The sequence below is a fragment of the Eschrichtius robustus genome, chromosome 5, assembly GCF_028021215.1.
Source record: "Eschrichtius robustus isolate mEscRob2 chromosome 5, mEscRob2.pri, whole genome shotgun sequence".
NCBI lineage: Eukaryota > Metazoa > Chordata > Mammalia > Artiodactyla > Eschrichtiidae > Eschrichtius > Eschrichtius robustus.
In genome coordinates this window covers 22208108-22231584 of record NC_090828.1, presented here as the reverse complement: position 1 = coordinate 22231584, position 23477 = coordinate 22208108, and the positions used below count along the sequence as shown (strand labels likewise).

Here is a 23477-nt window from a genome sequence, read left to right as displayed (position 1 = left end):
AGACATCCTTAGTACTTTATAAGGCTCCTGAAAGTCAAAATGACACTATTAAGGGAAATTTAAAAGGTATACTGACAATCTTCAAAAAGGGTTTCTTTATATTTAAGTAGCATAATCATCAATATGCCATTTGCGTATTTCGAAAAAAGAAATGATCTTTGGTATATTTTTTTAAACCAACAATCATGGGGATTTAGACTTGATTTTCAATTATAATAAATATTTCTCTCTCCACACTTTAAATGCCAAAAAAAGGAATTCTTTTAAACACATTCATTTGTATTCATCACTTCCCTAATACCATTACTTTAAAGAACATGTATCCAGATATCTATAGGGAAGACCTTAATCTTAATGTCTATTAAGAGATTCACCTAAGGGGCTTTGAACAAGTTGAGATGAAACTGATTGGATAAAAATGTGATTTTTGAGTGACTCTGAGTTTAATTGGTCTCCTTAAATTGGTTTTTGTGAACTTGTTGATACCTATTTAGAACAACACAACAAGAGCAGTTTCCCTATATATCTTTAAATCTAACTCCCTGGGAGAAAGGATAGAGAAAACAAGATAACAACTAACAGTTCCATACTAATTAATGCTTTCCTCTTTGCAAAGCACTTTCACTGCCTCAGTCCATCTTTCCAGCAATTCAGGGAGGCAGAAGTATTGTGATGCCCTGACAAAGTGGTCAGAGAGGCATGAACAGAACCAGGACGAAACCCAAGTCTCCTGACTCCTGACCATCCTGTTTCAACTACATCCAGAAACACGAGGGCAACCCAGGGCTGTATTACAAGGGATTAGGAACATCTGCAATTTACCTTAAAACCAATCCTTGGAGCAGGCGTCCATGTAATCACAATGGTGGTTTCAGTCACCTCTGTGTTGTAAGGTGGGATGGAGCCCAGAGGCTGCACTGTGAAATGGAATCAAAGCATGTGTTCAAGACTTGGAATCACAGAGAATGCAGATAACAAATTTTATTTGTTTAATCTTTTGGCCGCACCTTGAGGCATGTGGGATCTTAGTTCCCCGACCAGGGATCGAACCCGCAACCCCTGCAGTGGAGGTGTGGAGTCTTAACCACTGGACCGCCAGGGAAGTCCCGATAACAAACATTTTTATCGAGAACCTCAGTTTTAGTCAGCTAATGGATCCAGAATGTGACATATGTGAAAATTTGGAGTAGGTCAATGCCTCTCAACCTTTCATGTGCCACACAAATCATCTGAGACCTGGCTAAAATGCAGGTTCTGATTCTGTAGGTCCACATGGGGCTAGGTAGTTTGCATTTCTGTTACGCCAGTGTTGTCAGTCTGGGAATCACATTTAAATAACAAGGAGCTGGATGACCACAGAGGACCCTTTCAACTCCTTGGATTCTGAAATTTGTGTCTTTTCATCACGTTTGGGATTTGAGTTTGATGACAATAACTTTCCTTATATCATCAGTATAGAATCCCATATAAAATGTAAAACTGGTCACCACAAACTGATTATCACTCCGCTTCTTAATCATTATTTTGAGAACAATGGTTAAATTATAGATGATTATCTAAAAATAGCTATATGCTGAATCACTCCATAATGATGGCCAATTATTTTTGGTTGCAGAAAGAGATGCCATGTGAAAGGTTAATGAAATCTGCCACCATGGATGCACTTATAAATTCTAAAGATACTTTCCTTAAATATGTGATTATTCACTCAGAATAATCACACTGCAGAAATTTAGTATTCTGTCACTGGAATTAGGAATTATAATAAAAGTTTATTTCGAATCTCCTAGCATCCTGACATCACTGCTATTTCTTAGTGAAAATAATACTTTAAAAAAAACAAGAGGGACTTCCCTGGTGGTGCAGTAGTTAAGAATCTGCCTGCCAATGCAGGGCACACGGGTTGGACCCCTGGTCCGGGAAGATCCCACATGCCGCGGAGCAACTAAGCCCGTGTGCCACAACTACTGAGCCCGCGCGCCTAGAGCCCGTGTTCTGCAACAAGAGAAGCCACCACAGTGAGAAGCCCACACACTGCAACGAAGAGTAGCCCCTGTTCGTTGTGACTAGAGAAAGCCCACGTGCAGCAATGAAGACCCAACGCAGCCAAAACTAAATAAATAAATAAATAAATTAATTAATTAATTTAAAAAATTTAAAAAAATTTTTAAATTAAAAAAAAACAAGAAAAAGAGGAAGAAAAAGAGTATGTGTACATAAAGCTGAAATAGACATTTTCAACAATCTTACAAATCTTTTCATAAATTTAGAATCTCTAAAATATAATTGGCAGAACAACTAAACCTTATAATAAGCATTTCAATAACTGGCTGCTATGGGAAAGGTGAGGTCTCAGAAGGCAAGACATTTGTGTCTGGTGAGTCAAATTCAGGGCTTTCAAGCATGTGGATGGCCTTGATCACATGTTTAGTGCCTTCATAATTCCTTCCTCTTTACGTCTCAACCAAATTTTTGTGCCCACTGGGGACAAAACACTAGTCAACGCGTTTATACTAAATTATGAATGGCTGGTGAGACAAAGACTTATCCTCCAGACTTAGACAAATGAACATTAAGAGTCTTTAAGCCTACTCTGAGAAAGAGAAAAACAAATATCGTATATTAACACATATATGTGGAATCTAGAAAAATGGTACAGATGACCCGGTTTGCAAGGCAGAAATAGAGACACAGACATAGAGAACAAACATGTGGACGCCAAGGCGGGAAAGAAGGGGGTGGGATGAATTGGGAGATTGGGATTGACATATACATGCTAATATGTATAAAATAGATAACTAATGAGAACCTGCTGTACGGCACAGAGAACTGTACTGCACTTTGCTGTAAAGTAGAAACTAACACAACACTGTAAAACAACTATACCCCCATATAAATAAATAAATAAATAAAACATTCCCCCAAAAAAAGTCTTTAAGTAGTACTCCGTTACTACTCAGCTCCAGTCATGGGAAAATTCAGGCCCAGCACTGCAATTCTTCCAGTGTTTTCCAATCTGGATTTTCATGTGCAAGTTTTTAAAAAGTATTTTTAAAATACTGCTGTCTGAAAAAATAAAATACAGGTGGGCATACTTTGTAATGGCTGCTCTACTTGCTGAACTGAAGTTCTCCTGGTTTGGAGAGCTGTTTCACGAGTATGTTATTATTTTGATGGTATTCTCAGTGGAATTAGGATGGGTGACCTGTGATGCCTCCCCAGAGCCTCTGAAATCATACACCACTTGGCTGCCACTGACTTTGCCAAAATGCCATGGCCAGCCCTGGGTGACCATGTTAATGCCCACAAGAAACAATGCAGAGAGCAGCGGTCAGCTTCTTTCACTGAACATCTGTGAAAGCCACAATTTTTTCACAAAAATATTCTCCTCAACTGTCTTGGGCTTTAAGACTGGGTGTTTTCTATTGCTTGAGCCAGCCAGCTAGATCTTTCTCAAGCTTAAGATGATGTGCTCTGCCTGGGAAGACCATTACAGGAAACTCTCCAAACCACAAACCCACAAACTGATGGCAAACAAAGAATGTGACTGTAAGTATGAGCTATGGATTCTGGCAGGTCTTGTTAGGTGAAGGACAGCCTAGATGTTAAAAAAATAAAATTTGCCCGATTTCTAAAGGAGTATGCTGATTTTCCCCAGAAACAGCTCCGCCACCCCCTGCCGTGTGCTCTTAACAATTTAACACAAGTTATAAAACACAGAAAAGTTGTTCCCAGAATTCAGCTTGCTAACAGTAAAAAGCTACAGAAACTTAAAGCAATTTCAAAACTATGCAAGCCCTGCTGATGTTTACAGCCTCAGAGAGTACTTGAAGTTCAAACGAAGTCGTAGAACTCACTGCTTACAGAGGTTTATTTAAATCTAAGCTTGGTTGAGCTATTTTCACGATCATCTATTCAACAAATATTTTTTGAGGGAGGGAGAGGGATGGACTGGGAGTTTGGGGTGGGTAGATGCAAACTATGACATTTAGAATGGATAAACAACAAGTTCCTAATGTATAGCACAGGGAACTATACTCACTATCCTGTGATAAACCATAATGGAAAAAAAATTTTTTTTAAAGTATACTATGTGCAAGGCACGACGTTGACTTTTATCTAATAAAAGTAGTTCTATCAGTTAACTCAAATAAAATTATATTTTTCAATAAATGTATTGTGCAGACAATAAAATAACATGTCCGATATATCAAAGTCTCCAAAAGTACTTGAAATAGTCAATATTGCCCCACCCACTCCATTTAATTATTTTTAGTATCATTAAAAATGCTTTTTCTTAGAGAGATGCAAATCAAACCTACAATGAGGTACCACCTCACACCAGTCAGAATGGCCATCATTAAAAAGTCTACAAATGATAAATGCTGGAGAAAGTGTGAAGAAAAGGGAACCCTCTTACACTGTTGGTGGGAATGTAAGTTGGTGCAGTCACTATGGAGAACAGTATGGAAGTTCCTCAAAAAACTAAAAATAGAGTTGCCATATGATCCAGCAATCCCACTCCTGGGCATATACCCAGACAAAACTATAACTCTAAAAGATACATGCACCCCTATGTTCATAGTAACACTATTTACAACAGCCAAGACATGGAAACAACCTAAATGTCAACAGACAGATGAATGGTTAAAGAAGATGTGGTATATATACACAATGGAATACTACTCAGCCATAGAAAAGAATGAAATAATGCCATTTGCAGCAGCATGGATGGACGTAAAGATTATCATACTAAGTGAAGTAAGTCAGAAAGAGAAAGACAAATACCACATGATATCATTTATATGTGGAATCTAAAATATGGCACAAATGAACATATCTATGAAACAAAAACAGACTCACAAATATGGAGAACACACTTGTGGTTGCCAAGGGGGAGAGGAGGTAAGGGAGGGAAGAATTGGGAGTCTGGGATTAGCAGATGCAAACTAGCATATATAGGATGGATAAACAACAAGGTCCTGCTGTATAGCTCAGGGAACTATATTCAATATCCTGTGATAAACCATAATGGAAAAGAATATGAAAAAGAATATATATATGTATGACTGAATCACTTTGCTGTACAGCAGAAATTAACACAACATTGTAATTCAACTATAGTTCAATAAAATAATAAATAAATAAATAAAATGCTTTTTCTTTTATAGGCACTCTATCCAACAAAAGAAACTATGTAAAATATGTCTCGTTAAAAAGTTAAAAAGTAAAATAGATAATATACAGAAGTATACGTGGTCAGTAAAAGACTAAATCTACTGAAATTTCCATTCTAATGAAAAGAAGGTCATCTATGAGAAACAGACATTTACAAGAAATACAAAGATATTGATTTCATGTTAATAGATTTTAGAGTATCTTAGTAACATGTGACATAAAAAAGCAAAATTTAAAGGTTAACTTAGAGATAAAAACAGATTTTATTTGCCTATGATTAGCAGTTACTTAAGAAAAAGCCTTTACTAGCCAAACTTCATACACAAAATTTAAATGGAAATAAATTTTTAGTAAATTATGAATTCTTACAGGGATAATTTTATAGAGAATTTTCTTTGTGAAATAAATTCCATAGTAATGTAAAAACTAAACTTATATTCACTTTTTGAATGCTTTTTAACGTCTACTTTTCAAATTAGTCAAAGAGTAAGATTTGTGGAGAGCTTTTAGGAAATTGCAAGCTAGTTCATAGTTGCAATACATGCTGAAAAAGTATTAAGTTAGGTCCTTCTGGAATTCAAAGTGAGTTAAAAATAAAAATTAATGCTTATCTAGAAATGATGGGTCTCATATTTCTTTGTAATGTAAATGAGTTGCATTTGATAGAAATCAGTTTATGAATACAGTCCTCTACTGTGATTTAGATATGTAAGAGATTTAAGGCCACTTCCTGTAAAGTGTTGAGCGAAAGACAGACAGGACCAAACATTACTATCAGTATTTTTCCTTCTGTGGAATTTCAAGAGTAATTAAAAAAAAAAAAAATAGCTATTCTGTTCTGCAGAAGGTACTTTAATCTGCTGCAGTCAACACTTGTAAAGAAATCATTTCCTTAGCTTCTTGTCCTGTTGGTTTCTATTCAACTGGTAGATGTTTTTGTTCCACATTTACTGCTATCATTCAATACCCAAAGTATTAGGATGTAGACATAGGTGCTGATTTTTTTTCTTGCCTTAACTAGTATTTGGTAAATTCATTTAATACAGTAGCCTTCAATTTTCAAATAACTGGGTGTTTTAAACAATGTTACTCAAAGTGCTGGTCCCAGAGAAAATAAGGATCTTGGCAACATATGTCAGGTAATGCACTGCTTCCTTCATTAAGAAAATCTTGCTTCAAAAAAGTATCCACTGAACTAAATGGTGTGCTCCATCATCTACGTTCTGGCATAAGCTCCTTAGTCCATGCAACAAACAGTTCGCAGACCAGCAATGGGTCCATGGGTCACACGTTGAGTAGTACTGCTTTAAATCTTTTTTTTTAATCAAAAAAATTATTTAATCTTGTACAAAGTTTTTTAAGTTAACTTTTTTTTTTTTTTTTTTGGCTGTGCCGGGCAGCTTTCAGGATCCCCAGGGATTGAACCTGGGCCCTGGGCAGTGAAAGAGCAGAGTCCTAACCACTGGACCTCCAGCGAATTCCTTAAGTTAACTTTTTAAAAAAATGGATGAAGGAGAGAGAATGTAAATATAGATAAGAACCTATGATATCACTAAGAAAAGACATTTAACCTTTGACTTACGAGTGGTGAAGACTCCAGTGGCTCTGGGGCTCTGCTGGCTGCCTTTCACGGCCACGAGGGTTGCAGAGTACTCAGAGCCCGGCTGCAGATTCCTCAGTGGATACTGCGTGGCGGAGGGACCCACGTTGTACTGCTTGGGCTGGCCTCCACGGGTCAGGCCCACGGTCAGTCGGTACCCGGCTATCCGGGCACGAGGTGGAGTCCAGGTCACTATGACGGTGGTGTCAGTTTCATTGATAAACTGGAGGTTGGTGGGAGCATCTAATTCTAGAAAAAAAGATGAAACACGTCAAGAAATATTTGCACCTCAAAATTATCATACTGAAATCCTAAAGCTTGACTGAATTTTCTAAGTTCTTTCTTCTCCAGGTTGAAACTAAGATCAAAACCTTGGAAATATTTAGCCATGAAGAGATTGAGTGCTACAGAGAACTTTGCAAAAACTCTGTGCCAGTCATGAGAAATTGCTCACTGTTTTTGCTTGACTTTGATCCTGTGGGAAGGCTAATTTTCCAGCACGACTTTCCCATCATCCTCAGAAATTACACTAACATTACAGAGATGGTATTTAAAAACAAAAACAAATACTTGTGAAGCCACAATTTGCTCTGCTCTGAGCCAAACAGGTTAAGAAGAGAGAAATAAGCCCACGAAAATGAAGGCAAGAGGAAAGCTCCACATGGAACAAAAGTGATATTCTCTGCGTTTATTCAACGACTAGTCCTTTGCTGGAGTAATAAAAGTTATTTTCACATGATTCAGATTAGACAATAATTATAACATATACTCAGAACCTCAGATTTATAGCAAGACCCTGGTGAGTTTGCACTATCAGAAAGAACCATAGAAATTGTGAGTTTTCTTCTTGAGTGTGTAACTGGCAGCCTCCCTGCAATAACTAAAACCCTTTCCAGAGGGAGGAAATATTTAAGAGGTAGTCAAGTATAGTCACTGAAAACATGGGCTTTGGAGTCAAAAACACATAGGTCTGTGTGGTTCCAGCTTAATCATTTCCCAGCTTTGTGACTTTACAAGTTGCAGAATTTTGTATAAGCTTCAGTTTCTTCATGTATCCCCTAGGGATAATAATAAGACCTTCCTCATTAACTCAAAACGAGGATTAAATATGAGGATGAGGCTTGTAAAGAACTGGGCATATGACCTTGTGCCTAATACGCACTAAATGTTTTAGCAATTACTATTTGCAAATAATTCTACTATAAAAGGATAAAGATACTACATTTAAAGTTTGATCTAGGTATATTTAGTTACACAAAAATGGACTCAAATTTTCACTCCATGTCTCCATTAGCAAGGAAAATTAGGTTAAGTTCTCCTCTCTTAGTGCCATTCCCCCGGTACGTGTATTTGGGAAATGGGTTACCATTTAGCCTCTACGGAGCTTGTCTAAGTTTTGTTTTCAAGTTTAATGTGCTTTATGTCCAGCATACATTCCCTATCCCTTGAGTATTTTCCTATTTCTAACTGTGAACCTACAAGTGATGGCATGCTGCCCACTCAGCACAGGTTGGAAGTGAGGGTGGAGGGTCGGGTCTGGAGGTAAAGGACCCCAAACGTACTGGTCGTCTGCTGTGCCGTCAGAGGCTTGCTCTCCCTCCCTTGGTTCACGGCGAAGACTTTGAAGTGATAGGTGACCCCAGGGGACAGCCCAGTGACTTCTGCAAATGTGTTCCTGCTGATGGGCAGCCTCTGCCCATGTTCCCCGGGCAGGTTGACGGGGATCACGTCCACTCGGTAACCGGTCACCGTGCTCTCGGGGGGCGTCCACATGATGGTGATCTTCACGTCTGTCACCTCCACAAACTGCAGGTCCCTGGGAGGGGGAACTTTATCTAATAGACAAGAGCCAACCGGTCATTTTCAATTCCTGCTGAGGATTGTTTTTAAAAAGCCAGTTTCCTGGGTTTTTAAGGTATAGGGCAATTCATAGAGCCTCTCATTCCAGAGCTAAGTTTTCTCTCTTAATCAGAGAATATGCTTTTTTGGGTTATATTTTTGTAGCTCAGTCATACTGCTTACATGTGACATTTAAAGCTTTTATGTAAAATATGTTGGTAAGCAGATGAGTTTCCAACATATGAAGTATCTTATTGAGGGGTTTAAGATAAACGTACCAAAAAAAAAACCCCAAAGCAAACTCTTGCAACAACTGAAAAAAAATGTGGTGGTTTTTATTTTACTAAATCATTTTATAATACTTAAGAGCAACAGATGAACTGCCCGTTAAGTTTCTGGGGCAAAATATGAAGACTTTATGCTGTCAGTTTTTAATCAGGAAGGCCAATAGCCAGTTTTGATAAGTTACTTTAGAGTGAAGACATTTCTGCTAAATTTCATAAGTTTAAGGATATACTAATCCATAAGACAACTTGCATACAGGAACTGTTGACAGAGACAAAGCAACCCTCCCACAGATAAAATTATTCTTTCATCTTACACGTCCAGTCGTCCCCAGCAGGCTCATGGAATGAACACAAACCAAGGTTGGTTTTGTTCCTCCAGCAAAAGGGAGGTTAAAGATGTTACTTTCTTCAGCCTTAAGAAATAAGATACTACAGGAAGCGTCTTCAGGTTACCTGAACGTGGGACGCCAGTGGTTTCTTGTTGGATGAAGACAGGAGTACTCTCTTGATTTTCTTCCACAGCGTAGATAGTGATGTTATACTGAACACCAGGCTGCAAGTCACTGAGAGTGACAGAGTTGGCAGTTTCAGGAAGGTTGAGTTCTGTGCTACTACCCTCTACCGATGGGGAATAGACGATTCTGTATCCTGCAGATTCAGGAGAAAAAAGTACGATACACTGTTTGATGACACAGAGGTTTCAAAAGGTCCCCTTTCCTAACAGCCCTTAGCATCTTGCTGGATTAGTTCAGAATGAGTGATTCCTTTTGACTCGTTCAATAGTACTACTTCTTATGAGGACTATTCAGTCCAAAGATAAAACAAGAACAGTCATGCAAAACTTTTTAATATTAAATATGATCCTTGAAGACCCGAGATCCTTAATAAATGTCTATTAGAGAAGTCAGAGGGTGAAAATATTCATGTTAAACCGATTTCTTCTCTTCGAGCCCTGGATGAAGGAAGCAATTAAGGAACCACTCTGAGCACAGAGTTATCTAGCACGTCTGTGTCTTTTAGGAACTTCAGAGGCAGCTGAGTCACCTAAGGAGCTAAGAAGGCAGCTCAGCTGCCTCTTTAAGAATAAGTCTTAGAGTGAGGTTTTCAGAAAAATTACCCCTCTTCTACCACAGGAATGCCTGGTGTAATAAGTCCATGAGCTGGCTTTAGAGGTTTATGTGTGTGATTGTGTGTGGGTGCGTTTTGTGTGTGAAGTAGGTCAATAAAACAGATTTAAGAGGAAATGATCCACAAGAAAGTAAGGCTGTAAGACAATATCTCACACACACACACACACACACACACAAACACACACACACACATACACATCTCCACCCTGGTCCAATAATTACATAGGAGATTTAAGTGATTTGCCTGCTCACAGATCAGAATCCTCTCCCTCACCGTTTATGGCATCAAGATTAACATGGGAGCCAAGAAGAGGCGGCTAAGCTGACCTGTGATGGGCGCCTGGGGTCTGCTCCAGCGAACGACAATCGAGGTGTCATCAACCTGGTCCACGGTAGGGTCAGGCGGGGCATCAGGTGCTAACAAAGAAAGGAAGAAATGAGAAAAACAGTCAGGAAACATTGCTCTAGGTCTGCTTCACAGGAAAAAAAGTCTTTTCACACCACACAGTACACGTTGTACCTGTTGTCTGTGAGGTAGACAGGATCAAACTCTGTTCTCCTTCTTCGGATATCTGATAGACGTTCACAATGTATTTTCGGCCAGGAAGCAGGTCAGGGATGTTCACAGAAGTGGCTGTGCTGGGAAGATCTTTGAAATAAAAGGGAAAGGTTACTATCGGAGCGTACCAATCCCTCTAATGACTCCATAACCTATGAGAAGGATATTTTTAAAACTATGTATTCATGGTGGGGAGGGTGGTGGTGGTGAGGGAAAACTAGAAGGAAATGTGCTATGGATAGTCAATAATTATCAATGCACTATGAGATAATTTTTCTTTTTTTCCCCCTTTTCCCAAATATTTTCTCTAAGGATGTATAATTTTAATCCACCCCCAGATTTGTAAACATAGTCCTCTGTAGTTAGAAGTCCGCATAGTGGTTATAGGTGGGGGATGATGGGGAGTGGGTAGGAGGGATGTTCTTTTTCTTGATCTGGGTCCTAGTCACACAGTGTGTTCACTTTATAAAAATTCACTGAGCTCTATGTTTATGATCTGTGTACTTTTCAGTATGTATATTTATTTCTCCACAATAAAGTTTTTAAAAGTCCCCTAAACATGAGAATCTGAAAAGCATGAATGAGGGTATTGTGCCTCTCCCAAAGCTAACATTTTCTCCACTGCAGTCCTCATGCTGGCAATTACTTCCAGGAAGAAAACACTTTTGTTTTGTGGGCCTGTGCCCAGGCTAACGCATAACACAGCTCCCATCAGGGACCGGGAAAGTGAGCACGGCTCAGGAAAAACCCAGCTCGGTTCTAAAAAGGATCAGTTGTTTTCCAGACTCACACTGGAGGGCCGTTTGTGCAGTCTGAGCTGTCAACTACTTCCACACTTCCCAGGCCACCTGCGTGGGTGCCCCCAGCCCCACCCCAAGCAGGGTTTCCCAGCAGCTGGTCATCCACACGTTGAGCTCACCCAGGTACTGTGGTTCGTCTCCCTCTTCACTCAGCTCATACTCCACCCGGAATCCGGACACAGTGTCGGAAGCCGAGACCCAGGAGACCACAAAGCTGCTGGCTGTGATTTCAGTCACGGATTCGGAGGTGGCCACAACGGGAGAAAATGGTGTTGTCTCTCCCGTCACGGTGTTGCCTAGAGTCAGAGAAAGAGGGGAGAGAACCTTCAGCCATTGAGGAAATTTACTAGCATCGTCTGTAGATGATCAGGTTTTAAAAAATGTGGGTGCCATCCATGGAATAACATGAATTGAGATGGAAGGCACTTCCTGCGGGGAGCCCAGCTCTGAGAAATGCGGGCACAGATGGGCTGGCGGCTGGGGTACGTACTGGTCACCACTGAGCTTGTGCTGGTGGTGGTGAAGTCGAAGCGCGTCATCTCTCTTTGGCCGTAGTGCTGGACGCTGATGAGCTGGCCCTCGTATACCACACCTGGCCTCAGGCCTTTGATGGTGTAGGAGTTTAAGTGGCCCGGAATGGTGGCTTCCTTCCAACGGTCTGGAGAATTTTTCTAAAAATTTAAGTTAAAAAAAAAAAAAAATCACACAAGTATTCACAAAGATGAACACTCAGAGATGATGTGGAGTATTCTTCAAAGAAGAATGAGGGGTCTATGCAGCTCCATTTTGGAGGAAAATCATGGAAAATTGGAATCGGAATAGAAACCTGTAGCAGAATTTGTTAACATTAATAATAATGATTATTAAACCTAATATTTACTGATAGCTTACTACGTGCCATGCTCTGTGCTGCTTTCCTTGCATACTCTCATTTGATCTTCATCTCCCCCATCCTCCAAGTTACTGGTATTATCACCCTGATTTTGTAGGTGAAGAAACATAATTATGTGACATGGCCAAGATTACACAGTGGGAGGTCCTGGGCACCTTCCTTGTTGCCAGATTAATTATTCAATTTAATATCAGCAACATAATATGTAGATCCCAAGTTTTGCCTTTCCCAACTTTTAAATTTCTATAATGAACAGAGATATATTCCTCTCTGCAGTGGGAAAAGGACATATATTCTATCTTTCACTTGGTGGGCTACAAACCAAGTTTCTTGCAGAGCAGTCAAAGGCATAGCATTCCTTCATGACTCAGTGCCTGGGACAATCACATACAAGGTTTAACTGCTCTGGTTTTATGACTCATTCTTGGATATGAACCACCCCTCAAAAGTGGTTAGCCAACTTTGGGCAAAAGAATGCAATCTGCAGAAGAATGTGATCTCAGTTTACTTAATCTTTGTCTCCAGTTTATACATTCACATCCTGTCCAACTTCATTAATATATCATGGCACAAAATTCTTTACCTTAAAATGTGTAGAAAAGAAACATCCTTACTTCAAACAAGTTGAGATCCTTTTAAGTGTATATTCCAAACTAATATAAGTCAAAATACATTTTTAATACCCAGTGATTTAAAAAAATTATCCAATCAACCAGTTCCTCAATAATTCAAACACTCAAGTGTCCCTTTATATTTTTGAAATAAATGAAAGTGATCCTAGTACTCTTTAAATTTAAATACGTTGTGAAAAAATTATATTAGTCATTATAATTAGCTCAGATTTAACAATAAGCCTTTCATGCAATGTGAACTTTGTTGGTTTGCTATCAGAAGAAAATACTCAAGAATAAACTCTCAGGTGACAAACATTAAGGAAAAACCTGAAATTGTTAAAAATCTCAAAGAAATTAATAACCTCCACTCTTTGGAGACTTTCCAACTTAATATACTTTGTATACCTATGTGTATCCCTTATTACTGTGGTCTCACATAATACTTCAGAGTTAAGTTTAAAGTAAATAAAACTGGTGATGATAAGAAAAAATGAGAGACAATAAAGTGTTGGAGGGGAAATATATTGATTCCATCGATTAACATCATTAGACACACAGCTCTGCAAACAGCTACTCCATATACTGCAGACATTAACAAAAGAGGGTGAGAGAAGAAAAAGAATGATTTCAACAGCTTGAATTTTTCAAAAATAATTTAATACAACTGCATGAGTTGGTCAAATGTTTTGTTTTGTTTTGCTTTTAGTTCCTAGAAACCAATAGCTGTGATTAAAAGTGGGCATTTTTCTCCTGTGTTTAAAATAGTGTTTCTCAAATTATGAGTCATGCATTTTGGAAAGATAGCAGGGTGGGTTTGAGAGGGTAAGAGAAACTAAAATTTAATAGACCACTATCCTCGTTAGTGTGATTTCTTCAATTTCTAGATGATTATTAGGAAATCACAAGGTCACTCATAAAATACACTAACTATCCCTCATCTGTACTTCCCTCTCATCATCTCTCTCCCTTCTATCAAAATAACTTCATAGGATAGAAAGTGAGGTTTAAGAAATGATGATGGAAATTCCCTGGCGGTCTATTGTTTAGGACTTGGCGCTTTCACTGCCATGTCCGGGGTTCAGTCCCTGGTCAGGGAACTACGATCCCGCAAGCTGTGTGGTGAAGCCAAAAAAAAAGAAAAAGAAAAAGAAAAGAAATGATCATTTAAAAAGTGAACCAAAAAAGAAAGATATAAATTTAGCTTTTTTGTTGTTCAAATCATGGAAAATGATGCCAGTAATTTTTTTCCCCCTTTGATGGAGTTGCAAGAGATACGAAAACTTTAGATTCTCTTTCCATACTAGATAAGAGTAATTTTAAGCCTTATCATTTTGAAGTCTTCGCAAAGAAGATCTTTCTAACATGAAGAGTTAGTTGGTTTAAAATACCAAAAAAAGCTAAATCAATATGTCAATTAGATTGACCACATATTGTTTGGTCACTAAACAAATACAATGTGAATATAGTTCATCAGATCTATTTGCTCAAAAGCTGGAAAACATTTTCAGAATCTGTTAATTTCAAGAGCCGCAATATCCAAGGTTTCCGAGTAGGATACTCACCGGTTTCCATCTGAGAATGTACTTGGAAATGTGAGATGGTTCTGGTGCATTCCATTGGATGGGGTGAGAGTTGGGCTGACTGGGGGTCTCAGTGATTATTACTTGGACAGGACCAGTTGAACCTGAAAATGAAAATGTGAGATTTGGTGATCTTGAGTGTTCCCTCACTTCAGCTTAAAATTTAGTGCACATGGATGGCCATCATTAAAGACAGTTTTGCTTATCCGTAAATGGGAGCACAATAAAAATTATCTGAGATTAATTTTTTACACATTGACACTGGAAATCAATGAGACAAATCCTTTTTTTTTTTTTTTGTTTTAAAAAGGAGGGAGGTTCTTTTTTTTTTTTTAATTTTTTAATTTTTATTTATTTATTTATTTATTTATGGCTGTGTTGGGTCTTCGTTTCTGTGCGAGGGCTTTCTCTAGTTGCGGCGAGCGGGGGCCACTCTTCATCGCGGTGCGCGGGCCTCTCACTATCGCGGCCTCTCTTGTTGCGGAGCACAGGCTCCAGACGTGCAGGCTCAGTAATTGTGGCTCACGGGCCTAGCTGCTCCGCGGCATGTGAGATCTTCCCAGACCAGGGCTCGAACCCGTGTCCCCTGCATTGGCAGGCAGATTCTCAACCGCTGTGCCACCAGGGAAGCCCCAAATCCTTTTTTTTTTTTTTTTTTAAAGATTTATTTTATTGATTGATTGATTGATTGCTATGTTGGGTCTTCGTTTCTGTGCTAGGGCTTTCTCTAGTTGCGGCAAGCGGGGGCCACTCTTCATCGCGGTGCGCGGGCCTCTCACTATCGTGGCCTCTCTTGTTGCGGAGCACAGGCTCCAGACGCGCAGGCTCAGTAGTTGTGGCTCATGGGCCCAGCTGCTCCGCAGCATGTGGGATCTTCCCAGACCAGGGCTTGAACCCGTGTCTCCTGCATTAGCAGGCAGACTCTCAACCACTGCGCCACCAGGGAAGCCCTCCTTTTTTTTTAATTGAAGTAGAGTTGATTTACAATGTTGTGTTAATTTCTGCTGTACAGCAGTTATACATATATATACATTCTTTTTTATATTCTTTTCCACTATGGTTTATCACAGGACATTGAATATAGTTCCCTGTGCTATACAGTAGGACCTTGTTGTTTATGCATTCTATATATAATAGTTTGCATCTGCTAACCCTAAACTCCCACTCCATCCCTCCCCCACTCCCCTTCCCCTTGGCAACCACAAGTCTGTTCTCTGAGACAAATCCTTTTTTAGCAGATAAATTATTGTCCTTCACATGAGAAATGCATACAGAACTTGTTTATAAGCAAATAAAATGATTTTTTTAAATGCCACTTAGTTTGCTTTCTTTTCCATTTTGAAAGAATTGTGAGAAAATTGTGGAACTACCCTAACAAATAATGTAATACAGAATGCAAACTTCATTTACTCATTATACTAAACTTCTTTGAAGGAAATTCTAGTTTGTGGAGCCTTTCATCAAGAACAAATCTACCATCAAGAAGGAAAAAACATTCCAAAGGCCATATGACATGATGTAAAACAAACACATTTCTAAATGGGGTAGAATCTTAGACAAACAGACAAAGGTAATAATTAAAGACTCAGTTTTTATTTCTCATCCCATCAGTCTAAGCATCCTATCAGTTTGGAAAAAAGTTTTAGTTTTATTTTTATTCAGGAAGTTTAGTCTAAAATCATTCCATTGATTGGTCAAATTATTAAGAGATCAGACATTTTTTCAAAAATATTTATCAACAAAATGACATTTTGTAGTATATACTAAATTCAATATTTGCACATCTTAATGTGTATAACTATTACTAACAAAATTTGAAGTGTGGTTTGTTTCTTTTGTTTTTTAAAAAAAGGCAGGGCTTCCCTCGTGGCACAGTGGTTAAGAATCTGCCTGCCAATGCAGGAGACACGGGTTTGAGCCCTGGTCTGGGAAGATCCCACATGCCGCGGAGCAACTAAGCCCGTGTGCCACAACTACTGAGCCTGCGCTCTAGAGCCTGTGAGCCACAACTACTGAGCCCGCGTGCCACAACTACTGAAGCTTGCGTGCCTAGAGCCCATGCTCTGCAACAAAACAAGCCACTGCAATGAGAAGCCCGAGCACCACAATGAAGAGTAGTCCTCGCTCGCCACAACTAGAAAAAGGCTGCGAGCAGCAACGAAGACCCAACACAGGCAAAAATAAATAAATAAAACAAATAATTTTTTTTTAAAAAAGGCAAAATAAGAGAAATGGAATCAATTTCCTAATAGGGTAGACTCCATTTAGGATAATAATGAAATAGGTGGAAAATTTACGCTTGCAGAACAGAACACTATCTTTTCCCTAAACACTGTTTTTTTTAATGATGTCAATCAATGTTCAACTTAGAAATAAAAATAAAGTTCCCTGTAATAACCTTTCCAAGAATTTCTAACTGCCACTCTGTCAAACAGAGCAAAACTTTGCATGTTTAATAAAGCAGTTCAGCAGATTATAAACAGTTTTAAATTTTCTGTAAGGTCATAGAAAATAATATTGATTTTCAAATTAATTATTATCTTTGCTATTAAATTCTCTTTGAAAACAAAGTTTTTTCTAGCAGAACAAATATACAACTTGCGTATCTGGGTAGACTCAAAAGTTCTAGAATAATATACTCACTTCCACACTGAGAATAATTCAAAGTTGGCTGAAGACTAACAAACATTCTTTGAATCTTAATTTCATCTAATGCGCATATTTGTAAGCTATATGAAAACCAAAATTAATATATAAAATTCTCAATTTTTAATTCTAAAGTGGTATATATTTCACAGAACATGGCAGGGTGTTGTTTGTTTTAATTAACTGGCAGAAGTCAGTTGCATGACCCTCTTTGAATCACCCCTTTTGAAGATCCTTATGAACGTAAATAAGTTTTTAAAAATGAACCCTGAGGCAAAATTTTAGAAATGTGATTATTTAAAGTACTCCCATACATACCAGTAAATATAGGAATATCACATCCTTAAATTACTTACAATAATTGGTATAACGTTTAAATATTGATCCTTTAAAGAAACCCTACCATAGTTTCCTCATGTAAAGAGACACCTGATATGTATTTTATTTAATTTAGCAACCATGATTTTGAGGGGAAACAGTTTATGATGCCGTGAATGTACAGCACCAAGAGTCATCCTTAATGCAAACCATGGACTTTGGGTGATAAAGTGTCAATGTAGGGTCTCGATTGTAACAAATGTACCACTCTGGTGGGGATGTTGAATTAGGGGAAGTTGTGCATATGTTGGGGCAGGGGGAACACGGGAAATCTCTGTACCTTCCTTTCAACCTTGCTGTGAATGTAAAACTGCTCTTAAAAAATCGTCTTTAGTTTAAAAAAATTATGATGGTTAAATGTCTATCAAGATTAAGTTTTAGAAGGATAACACAAACGACTTTTACGGCCTACCGTTAAGCTTAATCTTGCTGCTATGTCCACAGGACGAGGAGAGTAAAGGAGAAGGGAGGGAAAAGAAACAGGGGTAGTGGTTTTTACTCAGTGATGGAGCAAACCAACAGAAGTTTCCTTTCTCAAATTTCAAGGGCTGGTTTGAAATCCTACGTTTTCAATTTCAGGCTTGTGCCATAGCTCACCTTTAAGGGAACTGCATTAAACAGTAATGGGATGTCTTGCATTTAGCACATTTTTGTCCAGAAAGAAAAGAAGCTGTCCATTATTTGTAAGGTCAATTAAATTCCAGCTATCACTCTATTCTGCTTTTGCTACACATGATTTGAAGACAAGAAATCTGAAAATTTTGACATCATTTACATTATTTAGATTTAAAATTTTGATAATCCTTTTGATATTGGTTAATTGGTAAAACTTTTTAAATTAACTGAGCAATGACTCACCACTGGGAAAACTTTACTCCCTCTCTTATTCAATATGATCAGACTAACAATAAAATAGCTAAGTAGAGAGATAGGATACAATGTCTATACTTTTAAAACCAGTTTGAAATAAGGCCCAAATGAATAATTTCCAGTAATGGTGACCCCGGAGAAGTTAAACATTTATGAGTTTGCAACTCAGCCCTTTTTTCTTTATTTATTTTGCAGAGATCTGTGCTTCCCTGGTTGTTTATCGACAAACCAAAAGCCTCTTATCTTCTGTTAGTTTGAACATCTCCTCTACCGAGTCCTCTGTTGGAGGAACAAACAGGGCAAGGCTCAGAGACAACCTACTGGTAATCTGTTGTTCCGTTATCCTTCCCACACTCTGAAAACCCCAGAAGCCAGGCAGGAACCACTGAGCAAACCAAACACACAGATAAGACCCAGACTGCGAACCGAGGCCAATCTCCTCTCCCCTAAATCTCCTCTATGCTCAATGCGCTCTACTGTTAAACTTTTTAAAGAGTAGGAACAAGGTCAACACATGAAACTCCAATACAGGAGGATTCCCTCCCATCTAGATTTCATCTCTGGCATGCCCACCTAAAGGCTTCCCGCAAGCTGCTACGGGAGCAGGCTTACTTTAAAAGATAGAGAGAAAAAATTCCTCTCCAATTCACTGAGAAGGAAATCACTTTCAAGACTGCCACACCATGCCAATAACAACCATAAACGCAGACATTAAGAGCATTTCTTTAGAAGATTCTATCCTTTGGTTGCATCATTAAAGAAAAAAAAGAAAAAAACACCTCAGTTATATACTTTCTGAACTTACAGTAATTCTGCAATCAGATTTTTAAAAATTATTACACAAAAAAATTATTTTAAGTGATTCCTACACACAAATCCACCATGAAATACAATTTAAGAGCCAGGTCAATCTGTGCTGAGAGCCCTTTAAAGCCAAATCATCTTCTGCAGCCCAGATAGTGTCTGAAGATTGGGGAGAGGAAGGTCTCTTCAAAGTTCAGAAAGGGTATATCTGGGTGGTTGGTTTCTAGGATCACAGATTGTTAGTTTGTTAGTGCTGGTAATCAGCTGTCATCTCCCCATTTTACAGATGAGGAAATAATGAATGAAGCTTGACTTGTATCTCCTTAGCAGCATGTACAGAGCTGGGACCCATGTCTTGGCAAACACTGTCTTTGGCCAAGTTGTTTCATATCTTGTTCTCTATGACAGTGAACCTCTTATCATGTTATAAAGGGACTTAGTTAACTGAATCTTGATTTCTGTCATAGGCAGATTCCAACGTCCTGAAGATCTCTCCTTTTGTTTCTGAATATAGGCCCCATGTCTTAAGTTAACAGATATTCAGGAGGCTTTGACCTCAGTAATTGCTCAAATAACTGATGCCTAAAAATTAAAGTTTCATAATTCAACCCATCTTATTGTAATTAATCACTCAGTGAAAATTAAATTCAAAAATTTTTTCTAAAATGAATAACACCTCCAGCTAGGCATTATGTCCTGTGACCTGAAAAAAATCCAGCAATAAACATTTTCGAGTATTTGAACTGCATGGGCAGAGAACGGACCAAGTTACTCAACTCTTGACCCAGGATACTTTGTTCCAGACTCCAACTGATCAAACAGGTGAACATTTTGACAAAAAGAGGGCCTGGATGAAATGCTAAATGGACACATACCCTATGTTGTATTTCATGCAATTTCTCCATGCAACTTCTCTGCTAAGAACCATAACATAAAACCCTGACCTTTACTCCCAGCATCGCTCACCTCATGGTTTCTATTTTCATGTAGAGATGAGAAATGAAATTAGCCCGTGTTTTAACCTAATGGAATGCTCTACAAAGTTAAGAAACAAATTTACATATAGGCACATTTTCACAGGCTTCTACTCCTTCTACTTGACTGGGGAGAAAGGAAAACCATTTTAGTAAAAAATTCGACTGATGATTAGACAGTGATATGAGAAAAGGATGGGAAAGGGAGGGGACACCAAGTTAGACATCAGTGTTAACAGACACTGATGCTGCCCTGTTTTTATAACCCAGTGGACAGTTCTCAATTTGCGGTAATAGAGCTACTTACCTGGATAGGTCTGTATGGGCTGGCAGCCCCACTCCCCAATGCCACGGCCATAGCAGTAGCACTGGTACCTGACTCCATGCAAAAACTTCTCCCATGATTCTCCAATTTGATAAAAGGTACGGGATTCTGAATCCTGGCATTGATCTAAAATATATACAAGTAAAAGATAAGCAGCCTTGAAGACTTAAAGCTACAAATTGAAATTTGGTGTGCTAGAGCACATATTCTTAGTTTTAATAAAAACTTGCAACTGTCCTTACAAATATATGCGGTTAAAAAATATTTTGTTCGTATCTTTTATCTTACTAGACAGTTAATGGTCAAAAAGTACCCATTGGGAGGAGTAATTCGCTTTCTAAAAGAATATCATTTCTAAATAAAAATGTTAAGACTTAGATTTCAGTATATATTGACATTCTGAATATTAATTTGAGGAAAATAAATTAGATATTTTATTTTATCCATTTTAATGCAAATGATTTACCATTTGAATAGCAAGGATAAAATACCACTTTATACAATTTCTTCAAAATGTGGAGGACTTAATTTTATATATAAATGAATTGAACTAAATTTCAACTAATGAACACTTACTGAGCAGCTTCTAAGAAACCCTCTCAGGCCTCTCTCTGCTTTGGCAATCTCAGGTCAAACAAACTCATCTGATCAGTTTGTTTTCTGGGTGAGCAACATGTCTCTTTGAGTAAAGGAATATTAGTGGATTACATTAAAGCTGGTAACACAGCTCTTTTAAGGCTTAACCTTCACTACTTGCTTAGATCTATTAAAAAAGGCAGCCAAGAAAAATAAAGTATTTGGAGGGAGGTATTTACTGGCATAATCATTTGTTCACATTATTGCACAGTCCAACAAAGGAAAGTTCTCTTTCACAACAATAATTATCTTTATGATTCAGAACCCAAAAACAAATTTGTTTCAATTAAAATAAGCCTTCATGTGTTACCAAGTTCAGCAAAAATAAATGACTACCACTATCAAGATTATATATTGGTCCATGATTAGAGAAGAGACTTTGCCAAGCCCTCTTCAGGCCATGATCAAAGTCTACAGCCAGCTTTAATCAAGTAAAATCAAATGACTCTCCTTATCTGAAACTCGCTAGCTATACTCAGTGTCCAAATCCAACTAGAGACACGAGGCTACTTACCAATGGGATCGCACTTCCACCGGCCCCTGCCCTGACCGAAGCAGGTACAATTCAGCATGTGTCCCTCTTCGTGACGTTTGTGGAATGTGTCATTCACATTGTATGTGATGTCGTCGACGATGCACTGATCTGTTTAGAAACAGTGGGATGGGTGGAGAATTTTTAAGTTTCACTGATGAAATAAAAGAAGCTACGCTTTGCGAAGCATACAGTTCCTTCCACGTAATTATCAACACCTCCCACTAAAATAACTCTTCTATTGGCATAGAATAAACATGTTTTTCAAAGCTTAGTCAGTACTACAATTTTTGCAAAAAAAAATTCTCTTTCTTATAGACTTGTAAAGATTAGAAATCAAAGTATACACAACCAATTTTAACTTTCAGAAAAGTTCTTGCTGGGTTGATAACGACCTTTAGATCTCTGCTTGTTACAATAAATAGAAGGGAGATTAAACATACTTATAGGACGCCCAGCATGATGTGATGGTCTCATCTCTGGATTAGCAGGGGTGGGGAGATATTTGGGATTTGGGAAATAAAATACCACAAAAGGCATCTGGAAAGTTAAAAAAAAAAAAAACTAGGCCAAGTCTGTTGCTAACTCGCTGAGATCCTGAGAAAATTACTTCCCTCTTTGGGACTCAGCTCCTTCCTCTGTAAAATGAGGAGTTGGTCTGTATGTCTTTCTAGTGTCCTTTTCAGCTCTGCAACATCATATGTAATTGTTTTAGTCCTGGATTGTGTCACCCATTGGACACCATAAAAGGAGAACAGGTTCAGGCCACTGTCAACACAGAGGCTACATGGACTATGTATTAGCTCAGAGTTCTACCTAAATCCTCCTTTTCAAATCAAAGAAATAGAAAAACTAAAATAGTTTTAATAGTTCAACACCCTTATATCCTATACCTGGGTCCAAAGGGGAAAAGAACGAAGTGAACAAAAGAAATTGGTCTCTATGTCTTTGTCTCCTTAAATTTGGATCCAAACACAACTAAGCTGGCGGAGGGGTGGCAAGCTTGGGGTCTTGGCCCCCATCTGTGCCCCTACCTGGGTGCACCATACTGACCCAGGAAAGGCCCCTTTAAACTCTACAGTCCATGACCCCAGAGAGATAGGCCAAGGCCTTCTCAAGCTCCCAGCTGAGAGCTGGTGAACGGTGACCCCCTCCTTGGAGCCCACATAGCTGGGAACAGGCCTAGAGGTGACTAATCAAGTATTAGGGACAGATGTTAGAAAAAAAAAAAAAAAAGAATAGCATGGTCTCTTTTCTTTACAAAAATTACCCCGTCCTTTCTAGATAAGAATCCAACAGCACACCTACAAGCTAAAAGGATCAAGTGGTTGTGTTCTAGCCTTTGAAGTCATATTTTTGGCTCAGCCTAAGTACTTACATCCTGGGAATGTTTCAGAATCTTAGAATTGCTCAGCCAGATTTTCTCAAGTGGCTGTCTAACATGCAAAATTTATCCAGCACAGTAGACTAATGGAGTGGCATTGCACATTACTTCTCCTGCTTTTGGTAAAGTACAAGTTTTCATGTAAAAGTCTGCCTCTCTGTATTCTTTGTCCTCTCAACTATTTTCATTAACGAGCGAGCATACCTCGGAGCTGGGAGTAGGCGACACATGTCCATTCTCCACGACCGTTCCCAACACATGTGCATCTCATCATGTGGCCCATATCATGCTGTTTGTCCCACTGGTCTCCAATGCGATACATGATCCCTTCATTGGTTGTACAGATTTCCTCGTGGGCTGTTTGGAAACAGATGAGAAACGTGTTACTGGATAAATGATCACAAGGACTAAAACGTATGCAATATTATCGGTCTGGTTTGGTGATCCTA

General features: G+C 38.6%; 1 protein-coding gene across 8 annotated transcripts in view; it reads right to left on the bottom strand.

The window, feature by feature from the left end:
- FN1 (fibronectin 1) overlaps positions 1-23477 on the bottom strand; it is a 69261-nt gene that overhangs the window by 32916 nt on the left and 12868 nt on the right. For all 8 annotated transcript variants that reach the window (XM_068544516.1, XM_068544520.1, XM_068544517.1 and 5 more), the window contains exons 10-21: positions 23233-23385; positions 21627-21755; positions 20459-20602; positions 14462-14583; positions 11884-12064; positions 11513-11689; positions 10555-10683; positions 10362-10451; positions 9358-9552; positions 8341-8613; positions 6761-7027; positions 823-917 (exon numbers count right to left, since the gene is read on the bottom strand). In XM_068544516.1, coding sequence (XP_068400617.1) covers positions 823-917; positions 6761-7027; positions 8341-8613; positions 9358-9552; positions 10362-10451; positions 10555-10683; positions 11513-11689; positions 11884-12064; positions 14462-14583; positions 20459-20602; positions 21627-21755; positions 23233-23385 — 1955 coding nt within the window. The remainder of the gene's footprint in view (positions 1-822; positions 918-6760; positions 7028-8340; positions 8614-9357; positions 9553-10361; positions 10452-10554; positions 10684-11512; positions 11690-11883; positions 12065-14461; positions 14584-20458; positions 20603-21626; positions 21756-23232; positions 23386-23477) is intronic.